General features: G+C 46.2%; 2 protein-coding genes and 1 long non-coding RNA gene across 7 annotated transcripts in view; 2 read left to right on the top strand and 1 right to left on the bottom strand.

Moving 5' to 3' along the window:
• ZDHHC18 (zDHHC palmitoyltransferase 18) overlaps positions 1–9738 on the top strand; it is a 33614-nt gene extending 23876 nt beyond the window's left edge. For 2 of the 5 annotated variants that reach the window (XM_083511993.1, XM_083511992.1), the window contains exons 8-9: positions 902–1001; positions 8079–9738. In XM_083511993.1, the coding sequence (XP_083368119.1) occupies positions 902–1001; positions 8079–8168 (190 nt within the window). In that variant the 3' untranslated portion in view covers positions 8169–9738. Of the gene's footprint in view, positions 1–901; positions 4282–4706; positions 4803–8078 lie in introns of those variants that run through there. The other 3 variants (XM_083511996.1, XM_083511995.1, XM_083511994.1) reach the window with 2 other exon arrangements.
• On the bottom strand, positions 1785–20902 carry LOC310710838. Its single transcript, XR_014528256.1, has 3 exons — positions 20595–20902; positions 8922–9038; positions 1785–2137 (listed from the first exon to the last, which is right to left on the bottom strand). It is a non-coding gene; the product is annotated as an uncharacterized lncRNA (long non-coding RNA).
• Positions 15898–20593, top strand: SFN (stratifin). Its single transcript, XM_083512042.1, has one exon. The coding sequence runs from the start codon at positions 19107–19109 to the stop codon at positions 19845–19847; it is 741 nt and encodes a 246-aa protein (XP_083368168.1). The 5' UTR covers positions 15898–19106; the 3' UTR covers positions 19848–20593.
• Positions 20903–23210: the final 2308 nt, after the last annotated feature.

Raw genomic sequence — 23210 nt, forward strand, 5'->3', positions numbered from 1 at the left:
TTATTTTTTTACAGTTACTTTTTGTGCGACTTTTATTTTGGATTTCTCAGCTCATGTCTTCAATATATAGCACGTCCACATTGTTCCCTCTCTGAAACTACAATGGGCAATGAGCTGCTCTCATCATATGGGAGTCTGGTCTTTACAAAACTTACTCAGAATTTAGCCATGATTTAACAGTACTTCCAGTAGACAGAACTCCGTACCATCCAAACCACTTGCAAGAGACACACTAAGTGTTTGATGGGCCTTGGACTCTTCACTAATCCCTTCCTGGATGGAGGAATTTATCTGCTTCAGGCCTTCTTGAAGGGAAAATTCAAGGTTTTTCTTTATGAACATTCACCTAAATTTTTGACCACATGCCTTTGTATTCCTTTTTAAACATATTTATCGTTGTTTCAAAAACCAGGAAGAGAAGACGCAATTAAATATAATAAAGAAGCATACTTTTCACCATCCATAATGCAAATCTTGATCTCCCCACCCAAGGGGACAACTTTGAAAGGAACCACTCACCTCTCAATTATCTGACAACATAATGACATCACATTTGGCACATGAGGAGGAGAGAGTGACCAACAGGACTGAACTTATGCACCAGCTGATGCACAAAGAGTTCCCTCCTCCTTTATGTAGAGCTTGGGGACATGAGAGTGTTCCCTGCAAGGAATTCAGACATGCACTTGTACCAAGTGGGATTTAGGTTCTCTACCATTGCACTAATGCATAAATGATGCCCCTGATTTCATGTTTGTGATCCAAATGCAGATTGGAATTCCCACCTTATCCACAAACATGCATTGACAAGGTGAAAAAGTGCTGCTGCTCATTTGGTTTAGCATTGATTACCAGACTGACTTCCTTCCCTGTTACTTGTTTTTCTTTTTCCCCACCCTAGCCTAATAGACAGAAGAGGATTTATCCAGGCAGATGCTGGGACCCCATCCACTCCTAAGAGTGAAATTCCTTCCTTTGGAACGAAATCCGATGCCAGCATGGTATGAGCCAACCCTTAAGCAGTCCTATGCCTATGCCTACCTCCAGCCGGTGCCTCTCCTCCATTTTACCATTTCCTGGGCCCAGGAAGGACAGCCTTGTAGGGCGGAGCCTCCAAAGTTCCTACTCAAAGCACATCCCCATCGCCTTGTGCATTGATTTTTATTTGGTTTCATTTTTATACAGTGGAACTTAAATTGAACACTGCGGACTGCTGCAGTTAAGCCTCTAGACAGGGCCGTCTTTTCACAGGGGGGAAAAGAGTACTGGAGCCGCTTAGAGCAGAGAGTGCCTCTGGTTGGGAAATGCCAGCTTCTTGAAAGCCATCCATTCTCAGAGGGTCTTCTGCAGGGGTTGGTTGAAAAGGATGTAGTAACGTGCATGGAGTTAGTACAATGAAGCAGGGGGAAACCAAGGTATCATCCCTGAAGCTATACTCCGGGTTATTTTTGAACTTGCTTCTTGGGTAAGGTGGACCGCTCTGCATAAGGGATCCCACCACAAAAGATAATTGGTGCTGCCCTAAGTTGTAAGGCAGAGAGCTGAACCATTTGAGGACACAGCACTCCATGCCCTAGCAGCAAGTGGTGCTTGCTGATCTGGTTTGCCTGGCTCCCACCGATGGGAATGAAGGGGGTGCAAACAGTTGAAGATCCCTAAGAAAGATCCTGAGCAGATCTCCTTGATCAGCAGACAATGATTTCTCACTTTGGGAACTGACCAGGAGTTGTCCTTGTTCGTTTCAGTTGCATGATTGCTGTGACAAGAGGATAAACACAGCCCAGTGAGGTTCTTTGTTTAATGGTTAGGAAAAAAATGAAGCAAGCCAATCTGAGATTCTTAAGTGATGTGAATAGAGATGAGACATAATTCATTGATGTGCATATGGGTGAGAGAGCTATGGTGGGGGTAGGGGTAAGGAAATCCGTACACAGGAGACCTGTTGACCAAAGGCTATTTTCAAAGAGGAATTTGGAGGGATATCTTCCTGCGTACACTGTCCAAAAATAAGCTTGTTTCCTGTAGGAAGTTGAGGCCATTCACTTCGATTCTTAACCAGTGACATAAAGACCAATATAACATGTTTCTTCTTACTGAAGATCCTCTTGCAGTGCCTCCCATCTTGTTCTGCTGAGTCCTTATGCATATAGGAAGGTTAAAATATGTTAGATACTTGAAATGTGTTTATTAAAAGCTGCTGGATATTTTTGCACATATTTTGTAGGTTTTTCTAAGGGTTTTTTAAAAAAGTGACTTTTTACTATACATAAACCTGTGTCACAGGTTCTTGGAACCATGTTAGATATATAATTATTATTACAATGTTGACATTTTTGTATCAAGTAATTTACATACACAAAGATCTCTAAGCCATTATTTCCTAGACTTCACCAGTCCATAGGAAAAGATGGGGAGCCCATAGCACACATTACGGCTAACTAGATTCTCCTTTCTTATCCCTATAGACCTGCAGAAACTAGGGTTTGTGGAAAACATGGTAGGATCTCTGGCTCAAAGGGACAATTAAAGGGACATGAGCATGCCTTTCCCTGCCTTGCATCTACAGAGAAGCAGGAAAGGACAAACATTGCATTTTTTAAAAAATAAAAATTTGCATAATTGAAGTCACCTTGTAGGAATTTGTGCTAATAGTTAGTGACTGAATTAGCAGTTGGATAGTGAATAAGTCAGATCTTTCCTTCCAACGCCATTCATGCTGTTCAGGGCCATGTGTTACATCCATCAGCACTTTTGAGTAGCACCACCCCATTCAGCAGAATGTCCTTGAGAGCGATCAGTTACAACAAACAAGCACCTGGCAGACTTCACCCACTGGCCACGTAGAGGATTCTTGTAAGGGTTTCTCAGACGGGCAGCAAATTACCCAGCCCTGTAAAGAGGTATGTGTTTTGTGAAGAGGAAATTAGCATCCTCCACTCTCCATTAATAAGAGTTAACTGACATATTGTGGTGGGAGTAGCCAACTGTGTGTCCTCAAGATGTTTTTGTACTATAACTCCTATCATCCCTAACCATTTATAGGGCTGTCTGGGGCTGATAGGAGTTGGACCTAGAGGTTCCTTATCCCACAAGTTCCTTAACTCTGTTCTATGCTTCCCTTGCTTTTCTTATTAGTTTTGATTGTTCAGACAGCATAGTCCCATTCTAATGTGTTTGCCTGACAAATCAGGAGAGTTACAATGAGAAAGCAAGAAGCTCATATAATCACGTTCCTTTCTAAAACTTGGGTTTGCACTTAAGACAAGCTCAGGTACATACTGGACCAGGGCCATACTGGAACATTCTGCTGGTGTCTAAAGACTTCCACACCATTTCCCATTCAATCGGGTGTGTGTTTGGACTACATGATAGACACCCATCTCTATAATAGGGCTGCTTGACCAGTATATTTATTCTGATAGGTAAAATTTGGCTTATTCATAGTGCAGATCTGAAGGGTTTCGTAACTGATCGGCCTCTTGGAGAACCTCTGAGTATGATTTATTCCCTCAGGAGGTATGACAGGTCTTGCAATTCTCTTCTGCTAAATATAGGACCCCAAGATACTATGGGTTTCCTAGCTAGTCCTCATCCTGACATCTGGATGCTATTGCAAAGGCTATTCCAAGTGTTGTGCTGGCTGATGCATGGGACAAGCGCTTGAACTCATGTGCCACTTAGGCAAGTGCCAAATCCGTTAATATTAACAGTCATGAACCTTGATGTTGAAGGCAGCAGTGCCCCCCAGTTGTGCCCTGCATCATGCCAGAGATGTTGTCAGCCTGTGCTGTTCCCATCGCAGCCACATTAACAGTCTCATCTGTGAAGGGTGCATTTCCAAAGGATAGCCTTGCCAGCAAAGCAGTTTTGGTTGGCCAATGGAGCCCCAAATGTTTCTGGAACTACCTGCTGAAAAGATAGCAGCTTTGCTTTCCAAGAGTTGATCTTATTTGGAAACACACTCATTTCTTGTACAACATTTCCGGAACAGAATCAGAAGTGCAGGAGGGAGAGAAGATTCCTGGCTTCCATAAGCCAGGCACACTAATCATTGTTCGTCCTAGATTGCCCACTTATTTACAGAAGGGTGGCCTCATTCAGTTATCAGGGAAGGATCCTGTTCTTGTTGAGGGAGAGCTCATGCCACCCTCCAACACCATCATATTTGTAAAGCTCAGGTGGGGAGGGAGGGGACAAGGACTTGTAGCAGTGTTACGTCTGTGTGGGGAGTTTCTTTTGTTATTTGCTTTTGTAATAAAAAAATTATTTTTAAAGAGCTAATTGCTTTGGATTTTGTGTTTGCATTTCCTTAATGCTAGATTTAAGAAGCTCAAGCTCAAGCTCCTTCCTATGCAAGAAGCTGAGCTTGGGCAAATCACTGGAGGAAGAACACCTGCTGGTTAAGATGGTTGCCTGGATGCTGACACTAGAACCCAGCAGGCATAAAAGCAACTACTAAGGGCTCTCATTGTGGTTGAGGATATACATGGGGGCTGGGGATCTGTGTACTGTTAATTGCAGTGATTTAGTAGTGTAGAGTTTCAAAGTAGCCATAACTTAACCTGGCCAATCCCCGCACAAAGCACGTTATGCTACTGATGGAGGGCGCCCATGCTCTTTCTTTCTCTCTTCCCCTTTCCCTCCCCCAATTCTACTTCCCCAAACCTGAGACTGCCACGGTGCATAATCTCTGGTGTCTTCTCTAGGAGGATGCCTGCCAGGACTTTGCCATATCTTGCACTGCCTGATGGGATAACCCCATCCCACAGGATGGGTTAGCACTGCTCTCTGAAGGTTAGCTGGTAAGAACGCATTGGTTTTTTCCCCCTCGCCCTCATCTGGTGAATCATCTCATTGTTGCCGCATGAATTGCTTCAAGCCTGGAGCCCATCTATCCCTCCAGTCTGTGTGGCTGTTCTCATTTTGTTGTGTGCCCTACAACCCATCCCACCAATAGCTTAAGCCACGTGAAGATCTGTGAGGCCTGTGTGACAGCAAGGTAGCCTTGAGGGATAGGTTAGGAGAACCTTGAGCAAATGAGATAGATGTTCATGGTACCTTCTACTCTCACCTCCCACGGCAGGACTCCCTGTGGCACCAAAACCATCATTACACATGTGGAAGTTTTCCAGGCAATCTTTTCAATGTGATGGGAACATGTTTTCACACATAATCTGTTTCTTGCCATGTATGGGCTACTGCCAGATGCCTGGCTTACCCCAGTGGATTTTGAGACTACACAGAAGGCAGGAAATGTCTTCACAAGCTTTTTTGGCAGGTCTTTACACTTCTGTATGATAGCTTGGAGGACTAAAAATGAAAAATACCTCCCATGTACTAGTTACTATCATGAAGTAGTCAAAACTAGGGAGAAATCTCTTGTTTGTGTAAATCAAGTTATAAATTAAGGTAGGATTGTGGTTGAGCCTAACAGATGTCATGATTATGCCATGCACAGTTATTTCCCAAAAGCTGGGACCAGGGAGATGCTTAAGCCAGACCCGGGGGTGGGGGTGGGGTCCAAGTCCCAATACTGCCAACTCCTTATTGCAACTAGTAGCAGATTATTATTTTTATAGTAGGCTATCAGCTCAAAAAAAATTGGGGGGCAGAACAAGGGATGATGTCCAGGATCATCAGCCTGCACCTACCTTGTTTTCATAAAGGATCTTTTTGTTCATGGCAGGTTAAGGTGGGGACAGGGTAGAAAATATCACCACTTAGCATTTCTATATAACTTTTTATATAGTATGTGAAGAGCTTCACATTATCTCTGTTTTTCTTATGACTACCCTGTATGATCAGTCTTCTCCCTATATTTCAGGTGGGACAGAGGCTGTGTGTGGGTGGTTTGCCTAATAGACCCACTCTCACATTCGAGGTGACAATTGAACCAAGGACTTCTTGGTTTACAGCCCAGTCTCTTAACCATTACCCCAGCTGGTGTGCAGGGTATCCACACCCAAATTTTTAGTGAAAAGCCAGAATCTAATCTGCTATCTTGGCTCTGCTCTTTTAATGGCTGTTGCCCCCACCCTCCCTGGTGCTCTCATTTTGTTGCCATCTCACGTCCTCCAAAATGAGGCTTAACCGTATCACATCTGTCTGTGCCCTGCTGGTAAGTAATTATGAGGATGCTTTGTTTGACAACAGTGTTGAATAAGGTGTGCAGGTGTTCCAGAACTCTGCTTCTCATTTGATTCAAAAGAGTATATTGATGTATGGAAGTTCATTGTCTTAACTTTGGGAAGTTCTGAATGCTTATATTACAGATAGATGGCCTGAGGTCTTGAGATGGACTAAAAATATGGATGTCCTGGAATAAGAGATATCTAGCAGCATTATCACTCACAAACAGTCTCATATTTTAATGTCTGTTTGCCTGGCTTGAATTGGTGCTGTTGCCCAGCCTCTAGGTTTACTTGTTGTGACTGTTCCATGGCAAAAATAGTCATAGCTTCCCAAAGTCTTTGATTTATATTAGGGATGGGCAGGGAGAGGGGTCTGACTCTGGAGACTCTTACCAAACCACACCACCCCTCGCCAGGAGTGCTTTGCACCCTTCCTTAAGTGTCTTTGCCTTGAACTCTGATAATACTTTTTCACTTGCCTGGATGAAGGATAGTGTGTGTGACGTGTTTGGAAACAAGCCTGCTGCACAAAGGTAAAATTAACATTCATTGCTCCTTCTGGCCCTGCTCATTGCTGTCATTTGCCCCCTCAAGCTTGCCTAGGGCTGAAAAACAGGTTCCCCACCCCTAGTTTATATGCTACCCTTGGTGAAGAAATGCATGTTAACCACCCACTTGCCCACCTCACTTTCTCCTGTCTCCCATCAGCAAAAACAAATCTGGAGAACCTTCCTTCTATCTTGCTCTCTCTTCATCTTGCCTTCCCCACTCCCCATCACTCACACAGAAGGGAGAAAGCTGTTGCTGCCCACTTGTCCTTGGCAAGAGCAAGCAAAAGGAGCAGCAGCTGGGGCAATGAGGGTTCTGCTAGCCGATAAAGCGAACTGCTTATTTTGGGCTTGCGGCGACAGTTCTCTCCTTGCTGGAGTGCTGGGCAGAGCAGAAGAAGACTGAGCACTTGGGTTGAGCTGTCCAGCCATCTGCCTGCATTCACTGCTAGGGAAAGGGTGGGAGGTAAATTCCAAGTAGAACCCATCCCAGGCAAAATGCAACTTGCTTCCATCTGTTCCTCCGCAGCCTGAGTGCTCAGCAACCCAGCAAAGCCTCTCTTCACACCAGGGGCAGCCAACGTGGTGCCCACCAACAGCTGTTGGACTGCAGCTCCCATCACCCCTAAACATTAACCATGCGGGTGGCAGGTTGGAATCCAACAACTTCTGCAGCTTCACATTGGCTATTTCCTACTTAATGACTGTTACTGCATTTACAGTATTGTATGATGGGGGCAGTGTGAAATGAAGTTCCTAACCATCCTGCTGAAAGTGGGCCGTGAATGTGTCTGAATGGAAGGCTCCATCAAACGGTCCTTTACCACACTATTTCTAGTGCTGAGATGCACCATGAACTTTGGGACACTTCTCTCTTCTGATGTGGCAGCAGAAGCTGTAGCTAAAACAGATGCCAAGGGAAGTGAATTAAGTGACTTGGGAGGCAACCTGACACACTTGGCTTCTGCCTGTATTTTGCTATCCAGACATTATGAGAAGGTCTTTCCTTGCCTGTCCTTTTCTTACACTTGCATGCCCACATGAAACACTAATCAGAAACCCTTTTTTGTTTTTTTTGTTGTTTTGTAATTACACTTAACTAATCAGGATCACTTTGAAATCCCTTTCTTTGGTAGTCTGAAATACCCAACGCCTTCTTTTCCTGACATTTCTCACCTGGGCATTCATAAAGTTATCCTTACCAGAATGGCACTTGTTCCACATTTACCCAAACTGCACTAATTTCCCAGGATCTTCCCCCTTCCTCCTCTTTAGCTTGCCTGAAGGCACACCTACTCCTGTGAACATCCTTTTTTCTATCTCTGGTGTTTCCTTTTACTAATCCTATCTCTTTCTCTCTCTTTTTTCCCCCCTTCCTGCACTGCTTGGGAACATCCAGTGTGTCCGGGGCACAAAAGAGATTTTGAGGACCCTCTGCGCCTCGTGGCAAAACCCAAGGCAACCCCAAGAGGCTCTGTCAAATATCTGAAAGTACAGCCATTTGCCACCACCTGTGCCTCTCTACCCTCCAGGGCTATCTATTTATTTATATTTAATATATCGCTGCATCTCTTCCCGTTTCACAGCAAGGATAGGGAGATGCCACATGCACAAGGAAAAAGCTACTCCAAACCCTCAGGCAGAGGTTGCTCCTGCTGTCTGTAGGGTTCGAAGCTTAAAGCCATACATGCCACCTGCTGTGAGTGCAATAACGGGAGTTCCTATTTTTTTTGTGGGTGGGGGGAATGGACTCTAGCATCTAAGCACATAAAGGCCAGGGAGAGTTTTTATCTAGTCTTGCTCTGCAGAAAAGATGTCTCAAGGCTCCAGAGATTGTAGGAGATAATTGTGTTACTTTTCTAGTCAATTGAAGGCACCCACCTCTTCTCTCTCCCCTCCACCCCGATCTGCTTGTAATGTCAAGAACTGATGTGGTGTCTTTAGCTGCAGCAGAGCAGGGCCCATTAAGCTGTGTTTGCACTAGCTGTTTAATGTGCTCCCACTTGATGCAGTTGGTCAAAACTTGCATCTGTTTGAATGCAATGTGGTGCATTAGAACTGTGAACCAATACCCAGGGCTCTGTGTGTCTGTGTGTGATGTGATGTGGTTCCACAGGAGCATTAAAAACAATTTTGTTTTAATGTGGTAATGGATGCAGAATTCCTGTTCCTGAGAATCATATGCTTTTTTTCTTTAAAAAGGGCAAGTTCTAAACCTTAATTGTTACAAAGATATGCTTACTATGTGTAGGTGCTGTTTCTGCCGAAATTTCAAAGCCAGAAGGGTAGCAGACTTGGATTTCCAATGACTCAAGGTGGAGATTCGGTTCTCTACATCACCCTTCACTCCTTCCCATCACTGGCGAAAAAACAGAAATATGCAAATTTGTTAAATGATTATGTAAATAAGTCAACTAGCATAATTTATACACTGCAGAATTTAGCTTTTCATGATATAGAACTTTCTTTTCTTCTACCTTCTTAAGCACAGAGTGGCACACAGCCCTGCTATATAGGATGCTGTGCCTAACCCCTGTCTTGGGCTGCCCCATGAGGATGAGCGCAGCCAGGTCACCCCTGCTGAAATGCACAAATGTAGCTGATACAGCCTGCAAAGCAGGATTTTGCATAGGCTGTGGATTAGAAAACCCACATCTAAGCTGCTTGTTCAAACTTTTGAGTGTTGGGGGAAGGTGCACACTCCTTGGGTGTAGTCAGATAGGAATTTGTACCTTCCGGCATTTTAACTTGCTAATAAGCTCACTTGTTTTTAGGATTCTTTTAGATCTATTCCCTCTCTTTCATCCTCCACACCAAAAATAAATAAATATACCATTAACAGTATTTTGTAGTGCTTATCTAACAGTTCCTGTACAGAATTCTGCCTTGCCTCACCTTTTGCAGGTAGGTGAGGGCCAAGGAGCAGGGAGGTTGTCAGGTGGCTCTATACAGAGAGCAAAACCAAACCCTTTCAGTCCCTTAAGTGTAGTTGTGTAGGGTTTGAAATTCAGTTATGCCTTTCACTTTTGTAACAATAAAATTTCTCCTATCTTACTCCATGACTGTCTGGTTTTTGTGTTTTAATTGATGGAAACATCTTCTTTGCAGGACTGTCCATTTTTCTTTGCTGCCTACTACTGTTGCAGTGCAGTACTGTATACACCTAACTCTGCCTGTGATCTTGCAATCACATGGTGTGACATGGTGGACTGTGTTGCAAACAGCAAACTCTTTAGACTTAAATCTGCAAAGGCTAGATGGATAAAAATAGCTGGTACGAGGCAGCTTTGTATGATATTCTCTCTCTCTCTCTCTCTCTCTCTCTCTCTCTCTCTCTCTCTCTCTCTCTCTCACACACACACACACACACACACACACTTACTTTGCATTGTGTACCACAAAGCTGGGGAACTTGTGTCCCTCCATCTGTTGCCTGTCTCCAGCTCCCATCATCCCTGCTCGTTGGCCAGGCTGGCTGGTGCTGATGGGGGCTAGAGTCTAGCAACATCTGCAGGCTCACAGGTTCCTCACCCCTACTCTACAATGTAGAGAGGCTCCTGCACAAATGAGAAAACGTGGTACAGGAACTGACAACTGTGGTGGATTTTTACACTACATAGAGCATTTTTATGGTACAAGCAAGACAATGTCACTCCATACTTATCAAGTCAGAAGTGTTTCTCATACTCTAGGACAGGGGTCTGCAACCTTTAAGACAAAAAGACCCACTTGGACCCGTTTCCGAAGAGAAAAAAAACTGGGAGCCACAAAACTCGTCATTGTAAAAATAACTTTTTTGTCACTTTTTTATTATTTCTTTGTTTGACCCCTCAGAATTACTCCTCCTCATAGAAATAAACGTTAAATTAACAAGTTACCTTTTTTTGTGTGTGTGTTCTTCACTCCCCTTCAAAACAGTGACCAGCGTACATGCCCAGTGGCATAGCGTGGGGGGTGCAGGGGGGGCCGGCCGCACCGGGCGCAACATCTGGGGGTTAGGGTTAGGGGGTGCAAATCCACGGGTTAGGGGGTGCAAATCCACAGGTTAGGGGGCGCAAATTACTTGCCTTGCCCCGGGTGCTGACAACCCATGCTACGCCACTGTACATGCCCCCTTTCAATGTAGTGACCAGCGTACATGCCCCTTACAATGTAGCGGGCAGGCGGGAAGGTGACGTTGGGACGGTGCGTGACTAACGCACACACTACCCCCATGCGACGTCACAGCCAGTACAGCGCCCGCCACAGTGGGGAGTGTCGGGGCACACAATGCGCCCCCTCCCCTCGCTAGTATCCGCCCCGGAGCCGCGGCAAAGGTGTAAAAGAGCCACATTGTTATTTAAATGTTGAACCAAGATAATCAGTACTTAGGTGTTAAAGAAGACCTCTGCTCTGGGTTGCATCTGCTCTCTACGTACTCAGACAGCCTACTTTACCTTTTTATTTTGCAGCATTTATGTTGCTGTATGTGCAAAAATATAAATTGGCTGAGGGGGGCTGAAATCTGGTAAGGATACTGGAAAGTCTGACAACCATTCTGTGTCAAGCTTTCTATGTTCAGAACCCCCTTCTCTATATATTTTTGTTCTGACATTTTTTATTTTTAACATGCAGAGTTCTGGCACCCTTTGTGCTGTAGCCTTGTTTTTTCTTGGTGCAGAGTAAATAAATAAAATAATAGTAATAATAATACCCCACTCATCTGGCTAGGTTTCCCGAGCCACTCTGGGCAGCTTCCAACAAAATATTTTAAATACATTAAAACATCAGTCATTAAAAACTTCCCTAAACAGGGCTGCCTTCAGGTGTCTTCTAAAAGATCGTTGTGTATTTCCTTGATATCTGGTGGGAGGGCGGGCGCCACTACTGAGAAGGCCCTCGGTGCTGGACCTCACTGCCCAGGCTGAAAAATGGGAGTGGAGACACTCCTAAATGCAGCCCTGGCACAAGGTTGGAAAGTAGACAGCATGGGCACTTCTCTTTCATGACGGCAGCATGCTCTGTACTGTTTGGAACACAGGCACAAAGACCCGCCCAGATGTCTGACATTCCAGCCTGTCATAGTAAGTTTGAGCCTTTCCTTTCTAGCAGGGCTTCCCAAGCTGTGGTCTACAGCGTGGCTGTGAAGAGTTCAAATTGTAATACAGCGAAATACAACATATGAAATAAAAGCAGCAAGAAAAATACAAACAGTAACATGCTGCACCTGTGCTCGGCATTTGCTAAAGTGGTTCACCCAGGCCCTCAGCAATTATCGAGTACTGGAGTCCATGGGAAGGTGGGGGGGGGGCAGGGAGGAAGTGTGGGAACATTCATATATCTAGTTATTTACAGCATAAAGTAAAAGTTGCTTACGGTTTAAAATATGACTCAGAGGTGGCTGGAGTGGCAAGGATAGTGGAGGGATGTTTGTGGGCCAGAAATCTTGTGCATATTTCAAACTTTGGGTTGCCTGAGGTTAAGCATGTGTTTCATAGGGCAGGTGGGTTTTGAAGCGATAATAGGCACCAGCCAGAGCCCAGTTGGTAGCATTTATCTCAACCCTAGGGCAGCCTTTCAGGCCTCTAATTGGACAGACACCAAGCACTCGCTCTCACACACAATAATTGCCAGTTAAGTCACTGCTGTCATCACACTGTGTGTGTGGAAGGAGACAAAAAGGCTCTAGGTTACTCCTCTGCCTTAGGAAGTCACTGTCCATGGAGGTTCAAATCTCTCATCTACTATCTCTTAAAGCACCCCCCCCCAAATAATCATGGTAACTATAGTTTATGCATGACAGCTACAATTCCCAGCATCCTTAACAAACGACAGTTTTTGTTTTTTGCGGGGAGATATGTGCTTTTTAAAATATGGCAACCCTAGGATATTGACCTAGCTTACAGCAGGAACGGGTAGCCTCTTGCACCCCAGATATAGCTGAATTACAATTCTCCACCATCCTTGAGTGTTGCCCATGCAGCCTGGGACTGGTAAGAGTTGGAGTTTAATAACATCTGGAGGGGTGTGAGCTCCTCACAGAGGCTCCCCTTAGAGGCTTTGGATGATCAAAAGCACTTTACACATGCTAAGTATTGTTCCCTGATGTGGACTGCTGTTAGCCCTGAGAAGATGGAACCGCTTTACACAGTGGTAATATACCTGCTGGGGTTCCTCCCCAATTTATTTATTTTTTTACATCCTGCTTTTAGGCTTTCTGGAAGCAGCAGGTTGACCATTGCTAGGAATGTGAGCAATAGCCATCTTGTATGAGCTGAAAATGCTTCTTGATGGCTTAGTCATGACATCAGTATGCTGACCAGCAGCAGGCAAACCCCTTAGATTCAGAGCTGACTCAAGAATCATGAACTTTCTTGGTGAGTGATTAGAAAACACTCATCTGCTTCCCAAGAGTTCTCGCCTGGCTTGCAATGGCGCATTTGCACTGATGGTACTAGCCACATGCACATTATATTGTGTTCTCTCCTGGGAATTGTATTCAAGCACCCCCAATGCCAGAAAACTGCTTGGAAATTCAGCCCCCCAAACCAACATAGCCACAGACGTTGGGGGCATTGCTAATGCCAGCAGAAGCACTGTGTTTGTCATGAAAAAGTGCCACACAAGCATATAATTAAGTGTCCTGCGATTCTGCAATCTGATACAAGACACTCCCTTAAGAACCTGCAGGAATGTGAGGAGGTTGCAAGTGTAGCTCAAGAACCACCTTAGTGCAGAATCTGATAGCAGACGCCCACAAGGTTATTTTGTTTTCCGGTGCTATTGCTTTTTATAACATTTCTATTACCACCCTTCCTATAAAAGGCTATGTACAATCAAGCAATGAAAACACAGGGACCCTTGATAAGAAACACAGCCCCTCCAAGTCCTAATAGCTTTGCTAGCTTGAGGAAATAATTCACCGTTTGCGAACAGTTTTAATTTATTTGGATTGGAATCTTGGGGAAATACCCTGTCCCTAAAAAGGCCAACTTCCTTGCACAACCAATTAGCAATATATGGATCTGAGTCAAACCCATGACAGCAGCTTTCTAGTTTTTCAGGCAGTGTTCCCTCCCCCCCCCGCCCCTTCATCACTTGCTGCTTTTTCAACTGAAGAGGGTCAGAAATTGAACCTGGGGCCTTCTGCATATAAATCAGGTGGTTTTGGCATATAGCATATAGCACTCTTCAAATACTTGGTATGCTGTCATACTGAAAAAAAGGACAAAGACTTGTTCCCTGCTGCCACAGAGGACAGGCCTAGATCAACTTACTGGGAGGGCAGGTTTCAACTGAACATGAGAAAGCTCTCGGCCGAGCAGTTTGCCAATGGAACCAATACCTGGGAGCGGATGGGCTCTGCCTTGCGGAGATATACAACCAGCCACCTGCAGAGCTTTACCTAGAGGTTGGCAAGACTGCCCCCCCAAACACCCCAGAAACCTGTCTCCAGCTATCTGTGAAAGACTGTGAGCTTAGATAAGAGCTGGGAGCTGAGTGGTAAGAGCAGGCATAGGCAAACTCGGCCCTCCAGATGTTTTGGGACTGCAACTCCCATCATCCCTAGCTAACAGGACCAGTGGTCAGGGATGATGGGAATTATAGTCTCAAAACATCTGGAGGGCCAAGTTTGCCTATGCCTGGGTAAGAGAAATGGCAAGACAGTATGATGGTAGACGTATATGTGTGTGGCGACGCAATGCCGCCATCACAGCGAGATCAAACACAGGAGAAGCTTGCTTCAAGTACTTGGGTCGCATAAAATGTAGCAATTTCTAGTGCAGCTATTGCAGTAAGGTGATTTTTTTGGGGGGGGGGAGCGCCGATACAGCTCCTTGCCAAGGGCACAAGGGACCCTAGGTTTGCCTCTGGCCATCTGTAAAAGGCTGCTCTAGCTCTGGATCCCCTGCTTTGAGCAAAGGTTGGACCAAATGATTCACAAGGCCTTCTCCTTCCAGTGCTCTGAAAGTGGACACCCCTCCTACAGTGCTGGTTGGTGCCCATTGTGATTGCCGGGGCTGAATATGGGGAGCCCAAACAGTAGGTGGCACCAGAGCCAATAAGGGGCAGAGCCACCTAATTCTGGTTTTGTCCCCATCCTCCCAGCTGAGTTCTGCTAAAGCAAAATGAGGCTGGGGAGGAGGACACCCCCTAGGCTTGCACAAAGTCAGGCACGTGGGCTGGCTGAGACTAGAATGGAAGTTGGTGGGGCTAATGGACCCGATTCCACTATCCTGCTACAAGGCTGTCTGGGTGTGTTCCGGGGCTCCTAACCCATTTTCCTCCCTCACCTTAGGAATCTCCCTGCACCACCCAGTCGCTTGAGTTGAAAAGAAAAGTGCGGTCTGTGTCGCCATGCTAAGATGCTACGAGGGAGTTTTGCTCAGACCACATAACGTAGATCAGCAATGAGTCACCCCTGGTGGAACAATTCACCTTCTCAAGCTGGAGCAACTGAGCTATCAGCCGCACCCATCCTCTCCTCATGCTAGCCTGGGATGTATCACCCTAGGCTCAAAAAACACTCAGCAGTGCAAGGAATTTGTCATGCAGTTGGGCTTTCTCCCGTCTGTCTTTTTGGCAGTGTCAGAAGAAAGGAGAAGTCTTTCGGCAAGTGGCAACAGGTTTAGTTCTGAGAGTGAAACTTTTTCTGTACTTTCATGGAGACAAAGGCGGAGCACGGTAAAGAAAAGACGAGAATGTATGGGTAATGTTTGTTGGAGTCTCTTTGTAGCTATATAGAAGGTCCCAGGTTCATTCCTCAGCATCCCCAAGCAGGTCTGTGAAAGACTCCTGTATGAAATCCTGGAGAGATGCTGCCAGTTAGTGTAGATCAGTCAACATGGTGTCCTCCATATGTTGCCGGACTATAAGTCCCAGCATTCCTAGCCATTGGCTATACTGGCTAGTGCTAATGGGAGTTGGAGTCCATCAGCATCTGGAGGGCACCACATTGGCTACCCCTGCTGACTATATTTTACTTTATGTAGCCAGTTGGTGTATATGGAGCTAGACTCTGTATATGGCTGAATCCTGTGCAATGCTGTACAACATAGGCACCAACTCCTTAGGGCTGATGTGTCTCCAGCCCCCTCCATATTGTTTAGCAGGGGGCTCAGCCCCACTCCCAATATCAAGGGGGCAGAGGAGGCTGAGCGCTGAGCCAAATGTGGGGCAGCATCAGTGGCAGGCCACATTTGTGGTGGGGAAGAGAATGTGCTTTAAATATACAGTGGTATCTCGGAAGTGTAACGGAATCCGTTCTGGAAGTCCATTCGACTTCCAAAATGTTCAGAAAATAAAGGCACAGCTTCCGATTGGCTGCAGGAAGCTCACGCAGCCAATCGGGAGCCGTGGAAGCCTCATCAGACGTTTGGGTTCCAAAGAACATTCACAAACAGGAACACTCACTTCTGGGTTTGTGGCGTTCGGGAGGCAAAACATTTGACTCACAGGTCATTCGCAATCTAGGGTACGACTGTATGGTGTATATGCAGCCTTAGTGATCTGAGTACGGCCTCTCTCAAAATGCAGTGAGCCAGTTACAGTGGAACTTCGGTTCTTGAACATAATCTGTTCCAAAAGACTGTTTGAATTCCAAAATGTTTGAAAACCGAGGCGCAAAGGGCTGTCTGCAAATTCAACTGAGAAAATTGAAAAACACGTAGCGGATGCTGTTTGACTTCCAAGGCGTGTTTGAAAACAGAAGCATTTACTTCCAGTTTTTCAGCGTTTGGGTTCTGAAATGTTAGTCAACAGAGACATACGAGAACCGAGGTACCACTGTATTCTGCTGCATTTGGGGGTCCCTCCTGGTGAGTTGGGCCCTGGACCTCAGTCCCAAAGTCCTTCCCTGACAGCACCTGCAGTTGCTACCAGTCAGAGTAGACAGTACTGGGCTAGATGAACCAATAATTTGATTAACTACAAGCAGCTTCCTAAGATAGGTGTGTGAGATCCTTGGCCTGTGATGATTTGTCGTGGCTGACTCACATATGCCGATCATCACATGAGGTTGCAATCACCGAGTGTGAACATGTGTGAACAGATGCCACATCCGCACCTCTCCGAAGAGGAGTCCACTCCTCCCTGTCAAACTGTAAAGTGACTGTTAGGTGTGGCAGGTGCTTCTTGGAGATATCACAGAAAAAGAAAACGACTCCAGCCAACAAGCTTGACACCTTTGAGCTAAAGCGTGATGTCTTTAGGTGATTATCTGTATTATTGTCTTCCTATTAGCTGCAAGTCACTGGGCTAAGGAGATTTGTGTTCTATCACATGCAGAGTTCCTTGAACTTGGATCTCTATGTAAACTTGAACAGCTGTGTTAAAAACCAGAAGAGTTAGGAGGCTGGGCTATTAGGGCAAATGGGACAGTGCCCCACCAACCTCAGTCTGCCAATAAGCTTCCAGTGTCTTAGTCCTGTGCTGCCAGCCATGGCAGAGCTCAGCAGAAGAAGCCACCAGCCAGCCAAGTCTCAGGGGGGTACTTGCCTGGAGACAGAGGTTGCATACAAGGTCCAGTCCTAAGGTCAGGAGTATCTTAGTTCACGTAGTCAAACAATCCAGGGGTCAAGAAAGCCAAGGGTCCAAGGTCACAAGAAGCAGCAAGGTCAGGCCAGGAACGATGAAGGTTGTTTCCCGCAACTGACTAAGGCTGGAAACCCTGCTTAAGAAAGCTGGAGCCTGCTGGTTCTCATCAGGAGCAAAAAGGCTGATCAGCAGCAGGTGGAGTCACTTCACCTTTGGCTCCTTCAGGCTGCTGCTCAGCAGGGAAAGCTGACTCCTGGCCCATGACATCGACTGAGTTTCTTCCAAAGAGCATCAGCCTGGAGAAGCGGGGTGAGCATAGCCATATTTGACTATCTGCACATTCTTGCAGGTGGCAGTGGGATATGTGTCTAGTGGGAATATGCCATTTTGAGTTACAGGCAACTTATCATTTACGCAGGGGTTACATTCCAATCCACCGTGCATTTAAGTGAAATTGCATATATTTGAAACACCATTGGAAAAAGCCTGCAAACACCCTGTTCAGCCCCAACCCTGTCCCTTTCTGTGACGTTTTGGGGTCACGTCCGTGTTCGACATGGCCGCGCACAGTTTGCACACACATATTGAACACACATAAATTGCTCCAGATAGCCAAGTATCGTCCGCCCATGACTTGTCTCAAAGAATCCTGGAAACTCTAGTTTGTTATGGATGTTGGGAATTGCATCTCTGTAAGAGGTAAAATGTAGTTCCCACGGTTCTTTGGGTGGAACAGTGTACTTTAAATGTATGGTGTGTAGGCAGCCTAAGGCACCTTCCAATGGTCTTATGTTCCTAAATGGTAAAGCTGTTCCTGGTTAGTACCGCTTCAGTTTGTAGGTGGCTTATTTCCCCCCACATATTTGAATACTGCTCTTTTCCCACAACCCCCCCCCCCACATAAGTCAAACTTATGTATCAGGAAGAAGGCCAAGTTTAATGCTTTCTGTGTGCGGGAGGGTGGGATTCCTTTTGTTTAATGGCAGAGTATCCAAACATACACCCCTTCTCCTCTGCTGTGGTACATTTCAGGGAAAGCTCTTTATTTGTTAAAATAATTTACTATATATACTGCTCTCTAATTTAAAATGGCTCACGCAGCCATAAAATCACAATAAAAATCCAGTTTAAAAGATCAATAAAACAACAACAGTATATCAGCCACAGTAACCGCTGTGGTCCTGTTCCATTGATCATATAAACTGGTCCCATGTTTGGAAGGGAGGCAATTTCACATAGTCAGTACTGGGTGTGTAGATGCCACACATTTAAAGCACACACAACAACAATTCTGGGAACTGTAGTTTACCCCTCACAGGTCTAGGATTCCCAGCACACTTGGAAAAACTACAGTTCCCATTATTTTTTGGGAGGATGAATGTGATTAGATAAATAGTAGGCATACTGAAATCCCCTGGAAAATACTGGCTAGAGAATTCTGGGGATGGACAGGGGTTAAGATTGGGACTTGTGGGTCAGGTTAGGTTTTTGTGCACTGCCCCCTGGAGGGGAAGAGACGCTCTTTTATTTGAGCTCATGCTCTGTGGCCCATTTTTGTCCATGATGCCTGTCAGGAGGACAAGCGACCTCTTGCCTAAGAGGTCTCAGGGTCTCTCTGTCTGTCTGTCTCTCTCTCTCAGTCTGCATCCCTGGGCAGGTGAGCATTCATTCACCGTCTTGCTCAAAGAGTGAATCACTGCCACTTTCCTTTTAAGGAGAGGCTGCAGGAAAGGAAGTGGGGGAAGGGCAGCTCATTGAGCGCTTCTTCACCACGCCTTGTTCTTGCTCCAGGCTGAGACGCCAAAGCCAAAAGCCGATCCCGGCAGCTGAACTCAGCAGAGACTCTTGAGGGCTCTTCGAGTAGCTGCCTGATATCTCTCCTTGCCCAGCACTCCCTTCCGTTGCCCCCACGATGGCCAGGAACCACCAGGTGCAGAAAGCCAAGCTGGCTGAGCAGGCCGAGCGCTATGAGGACATGGCTGACTTCATGAAGGCAGTGGTGGAGGACGGAGCTGAACTCTCGAACGAGGAGCGCAACCTCCTTTCCGTCGCCTACAAGAACGTGGTCGGCTGCCAGAGGTCTGCCTGGAGGGTCATCTCCAGCATCGAGCACAAGACCGAGGAAGGCGACGACAAATCCCAGCTGGTCAACGAATACCGGGAGAAGATTGAGAAGGAGCTGAAGGATGTCTGCAACGTTGTCCTGGGGCTGCTGGACAAGCACCTCATCAAGAAAGCCAGTGACCCAGAGAGCAAAGTCTTCTACCTGAAGATGAAAGGTGACTATTTCCGCTACTTGGCCGAGGTGGCCACTGGGGATGACCGCAAGCAGATCATCGACAACGCACGGAAAGCTTACCAAGAGGCGATGGACATCAGCAAGAAGGAGATGCAGCCCACTAACCCTATCCGGCTGGGCCTCGCCCTCAACTTTTCGGTCTTCCACTATGAGATCGCCAATGCCCCAGAAGAGGCCATCAAGCTAGCCAAAACCACCTTTGACGAGGCCATGGGCGACCTCCACACGCTCAGCGAAGACTCCTACAAAGACAGCACCCTCATCATGCAGCTTCTCAGGGACAACCTCACATTATGGACCGCAGAGTGCTCAGGAGAAGAAGGGGGAGAGGCTGGTGAAGAGCCAAAGAACTGAACTTTGCAGACTGCAGAACGACGGTAACTCATTGTCTCCCCTGCAACCTCACTGTCTCTCTCTCTCCCACCCGTCCCACTTTCCCAACCCATCCTATTTTTATAAGATTCATTTTCTCCAGCTCCTGGGAGCTCCAGCTGGATTTTTATAGCAAAAGGGGACTGATCCATGTGCAAATGGGACTTCAGCATTTACCTAACTCTCGTGTGGCAGCTTTTTGGAGGGGCATCGCTATTTCCTGGCCTCTGTACTTCCTGGTATGTGACCTCTTCCTGCAACCCAGAGCTCCTTGCTTTGTATTAACTCTTGTATCTATCTGGTCAGCACCTGGTTAACACAAGAGTCTTCCTGACCTGTCATGGAGGACAGAGATATCTGAATGTATATGTGTGTATACATATATTTAGTGTTTAACTGTGGAAGAAAGAATTTTTTTGTTTTGTTTTGCGTGGTAAAGTTGCCAAAGTAGCAGCTGAACAGAATTAAGCAAGAGTTGTCACCTTTGCTTCTCATGGCCCCCCTTTTTAAAAAAATAATCTGCTGGGTTTTCTCACTCAGGGCATCCTGTTGTAAGAAGATGGAGGTGGTGGGCCTTTTCAAGGGTAGTGGGGGGCAGGCAGGATGGGGGGGAACTATTCTGAGCGGGTTAAGAATAGCAATCTCAAGAGGGCCTCTTGTTATCATGGTGTTACTGAGGTGGTTTGCTACAATCTTCTTCCCCAATAAAAAGTTCACTTTCACACCTACCTTTTGTAGTTCTGGTCTTCACTTTCTTTCTCCCCGCACCCCAGACCCCCTGGGCAGTAGGAGGGGGAATGGGGTGGCACCCAGAGGGTTCCCCAACCCTTCTTGCTGGCATGCTGTGGGATGGGGAGAGGAGATCCGGGAAATGCGCAAGCCTAAGCAAAGCGTGCGGAAGACAGGTTGATGCACGTCAAGGCAGCTTTTCTGCTCCTCTGAAATCTGAGGTGCTCCTGCAAGCTTCGGGGGAGGCGGGAGGAAAGGTTACGCCTGAAGGCAGAGCGGTGCAACCTGAAGATGAGGTTGGGCCTTATCTGGGAAAGAAAGAGGCCAGGGTGGAGTTGCAGAACCACCCTGGGGAGAGGCAGCCAGGGACAGGAATGGCTTTGATCTGGGCAGAAAAGGGAGGCTGCTGTTGCTTACCTACCCAGGAGAAGAGTGTGCCCTTGCTTCTCACTACCTGCTGCAAATGTTTCTCCCTAGGTCAGGTGACAGAGGAGACAGAGCTAATCCCACCAATGGGATCCCTCCCACCCCGCACACCACAAAAAACTGCTTCAGACTTTGGACATTCAGGGAAACATTCTGCTTGACTCATGTGCCAAGGACTCCCATTGCCATACAGAAAATTGGTGAGGAGGGCGCATGCCTTAGGGCAGGGCCATGGCTCAGTGGTACAGAGCATGTGTGTTGTGCACAGAAGGTCCTGGGTTCAATACTTGGCATTCCCAGGTCAGGCTGGGAGGGAGATTTTGTCTGAATTTATGGTTGAATCCAATGCTAGTCCAGGCAAAGTAGACCCATTGATGTTAATGGACCTAAGTTACAGATGTATTGATTTCAGTGAGTTTAGGTAGGACTAGTATTGGTGACAACCCAGAGTTCCGGTGCAGGGCACACACTGGCCTAACCAATTGGCTCCTCACAAAAATGAGAATGGGACCAATAGTTTAACCAATATCCTTATGGACTGAAAGTGTGGCTGGCCAACTGCAATTCCACTTGCAGCTTTCAGCAGAAGAGGAATAATTTTGTAGAACTTATGAGTATGGATGGGGAAGAAACACAATCCAATTCACATTTAAAACCAAGCTTACCTAATTTATACTTTCTGAAACAATGTGTGAACCAAAACACAGCCATCCTTTTAAATTCGTGCAAATTTTGCTGTGGCAAGTTATATTTGCAAAAATACATTATATTTGGAGAAAATGCTTTGTATAAATGTGCATAAAGTATTAGGTACCAAATTTGCACTAAAATGTTGACAATTTTTCACGAGGGCTTAAAAAAACCAACCACTGCAAACTGATGTGTATAAGGGAATTGAACTAACGACTGGAAAAATGAGAAACTAAACAACACCAAAGTTGAGATATCCACACATTCCTCCTTATCTGCTATTAGCACTCACAAAGGAATCCTTGATAACCCATCCACCCACCCCCAAATCCCACCATGATTCCCTGGAACACAATTTGAAAATCAATGTTTGATAATAAATTAAGCCAAACCTTCCACTTTATTTCTGGAAGAAAGGGTTTATTAAACTGCATTGCCTCTATCACAGGGCGGATGAGCAAACCTCTTGTTCTCAAATCTCAAAAGTGATTTTTCTAGTTTTCACGGAACCTGACAATGTGTTGCCAGTTTCTACTTCCAGTGAAACTGGAGAGGGTGCGGCTCAGACTGCAAGCAGCCAGCAGCTGGGGCTGTCTCCTGTGGCATTTCAGTAGCTTAATGCTTTTCCCAGGACCTTGAGAGCTGCTGCAGTGCCACTGATTCCTGCAGCATGGCATGAGAAGCTTGATCTCCAGGCATGACCAGGAAAGACTCCTCTCTGAAACTCTAGGGCAGAGCTAGCCAATGCAGTGCCCTCCAGATGTTGCTGGACAGCAACTCACATCATCCTTGACTTGGCCATGCTAGCTGGGGCTAATGGGTGTTGGAATCCAACCATGTGAAGGGCACCACATTGGCTCTTCCTGCTTTGGAAATTTGCTGCCTGTCAGTGTAGACAATACTGAGCCAAATGGCCCAATGGTCTTGGCTCACTATAAAGCAGTTTCTTACGCAGAGATTTGGCAGGCATTTTACGTGGCAGGGCCAAGCTCAGTAGTACAGCTGTGCATTGCATGCAAAAGCTCTTGGGTTCAATCCCTGCCATCTCCAGATACAACTGGAAAAGACTCTTGCCTGAAACCTTACAGAGCCACTGCCAGTCAGTGTAAACCAAACTCGGGGCTTTTGTGGCCCTCTAGGTGTCGCTGACTACAATTCCCATCATCTCTGATCATTGGCCATGGTGGCTGCGGCTGATGGAAAATGGAGTCCAACAATATCTACCAAGTTCCCCACTCCTAGTGCAGACAATGCAAAACTAGATGGACTAATGGCCTGATTCAGTATAAGGCAGGTTCTTATGTTTTCCCGGCATAGCCTGGAGTTTCTCAGTGCAGGAAGGAGTGGTATTTCAGCAGCTTACACACCACTCAGATGGGTAGCAGGCCATGGTATCCCTTTACAGACCAGTTCGGTGTTAGGGAACACCGAAGTGGAAAATTCCACTTCTGCCTTCACCAATACTCCTGACCTACAGCCTGGTGCAAAAAAGCAAAAATA

This window comes from Podarcis liolepis (assembly GCF_965112155.1).
Source record: "Podarcis liolepis genome assembly, chromosome: 7".
Lineage (NCBI taxonomy): Eukaryota > Metazoa > Chordata > Lepidosauria > Squamata > Lacertidae > Podarcis > Podarcis liolepis.

Excerpts from the sequence above, each read along its gene's own strand:
- SFN (XM_083512042.1), top strand. The coding sequence starts at position 19,107 with ATGGCCAGGAACCACCAGGTGCAGAAAGCCAAGCTGGCTGAGCAGGCC.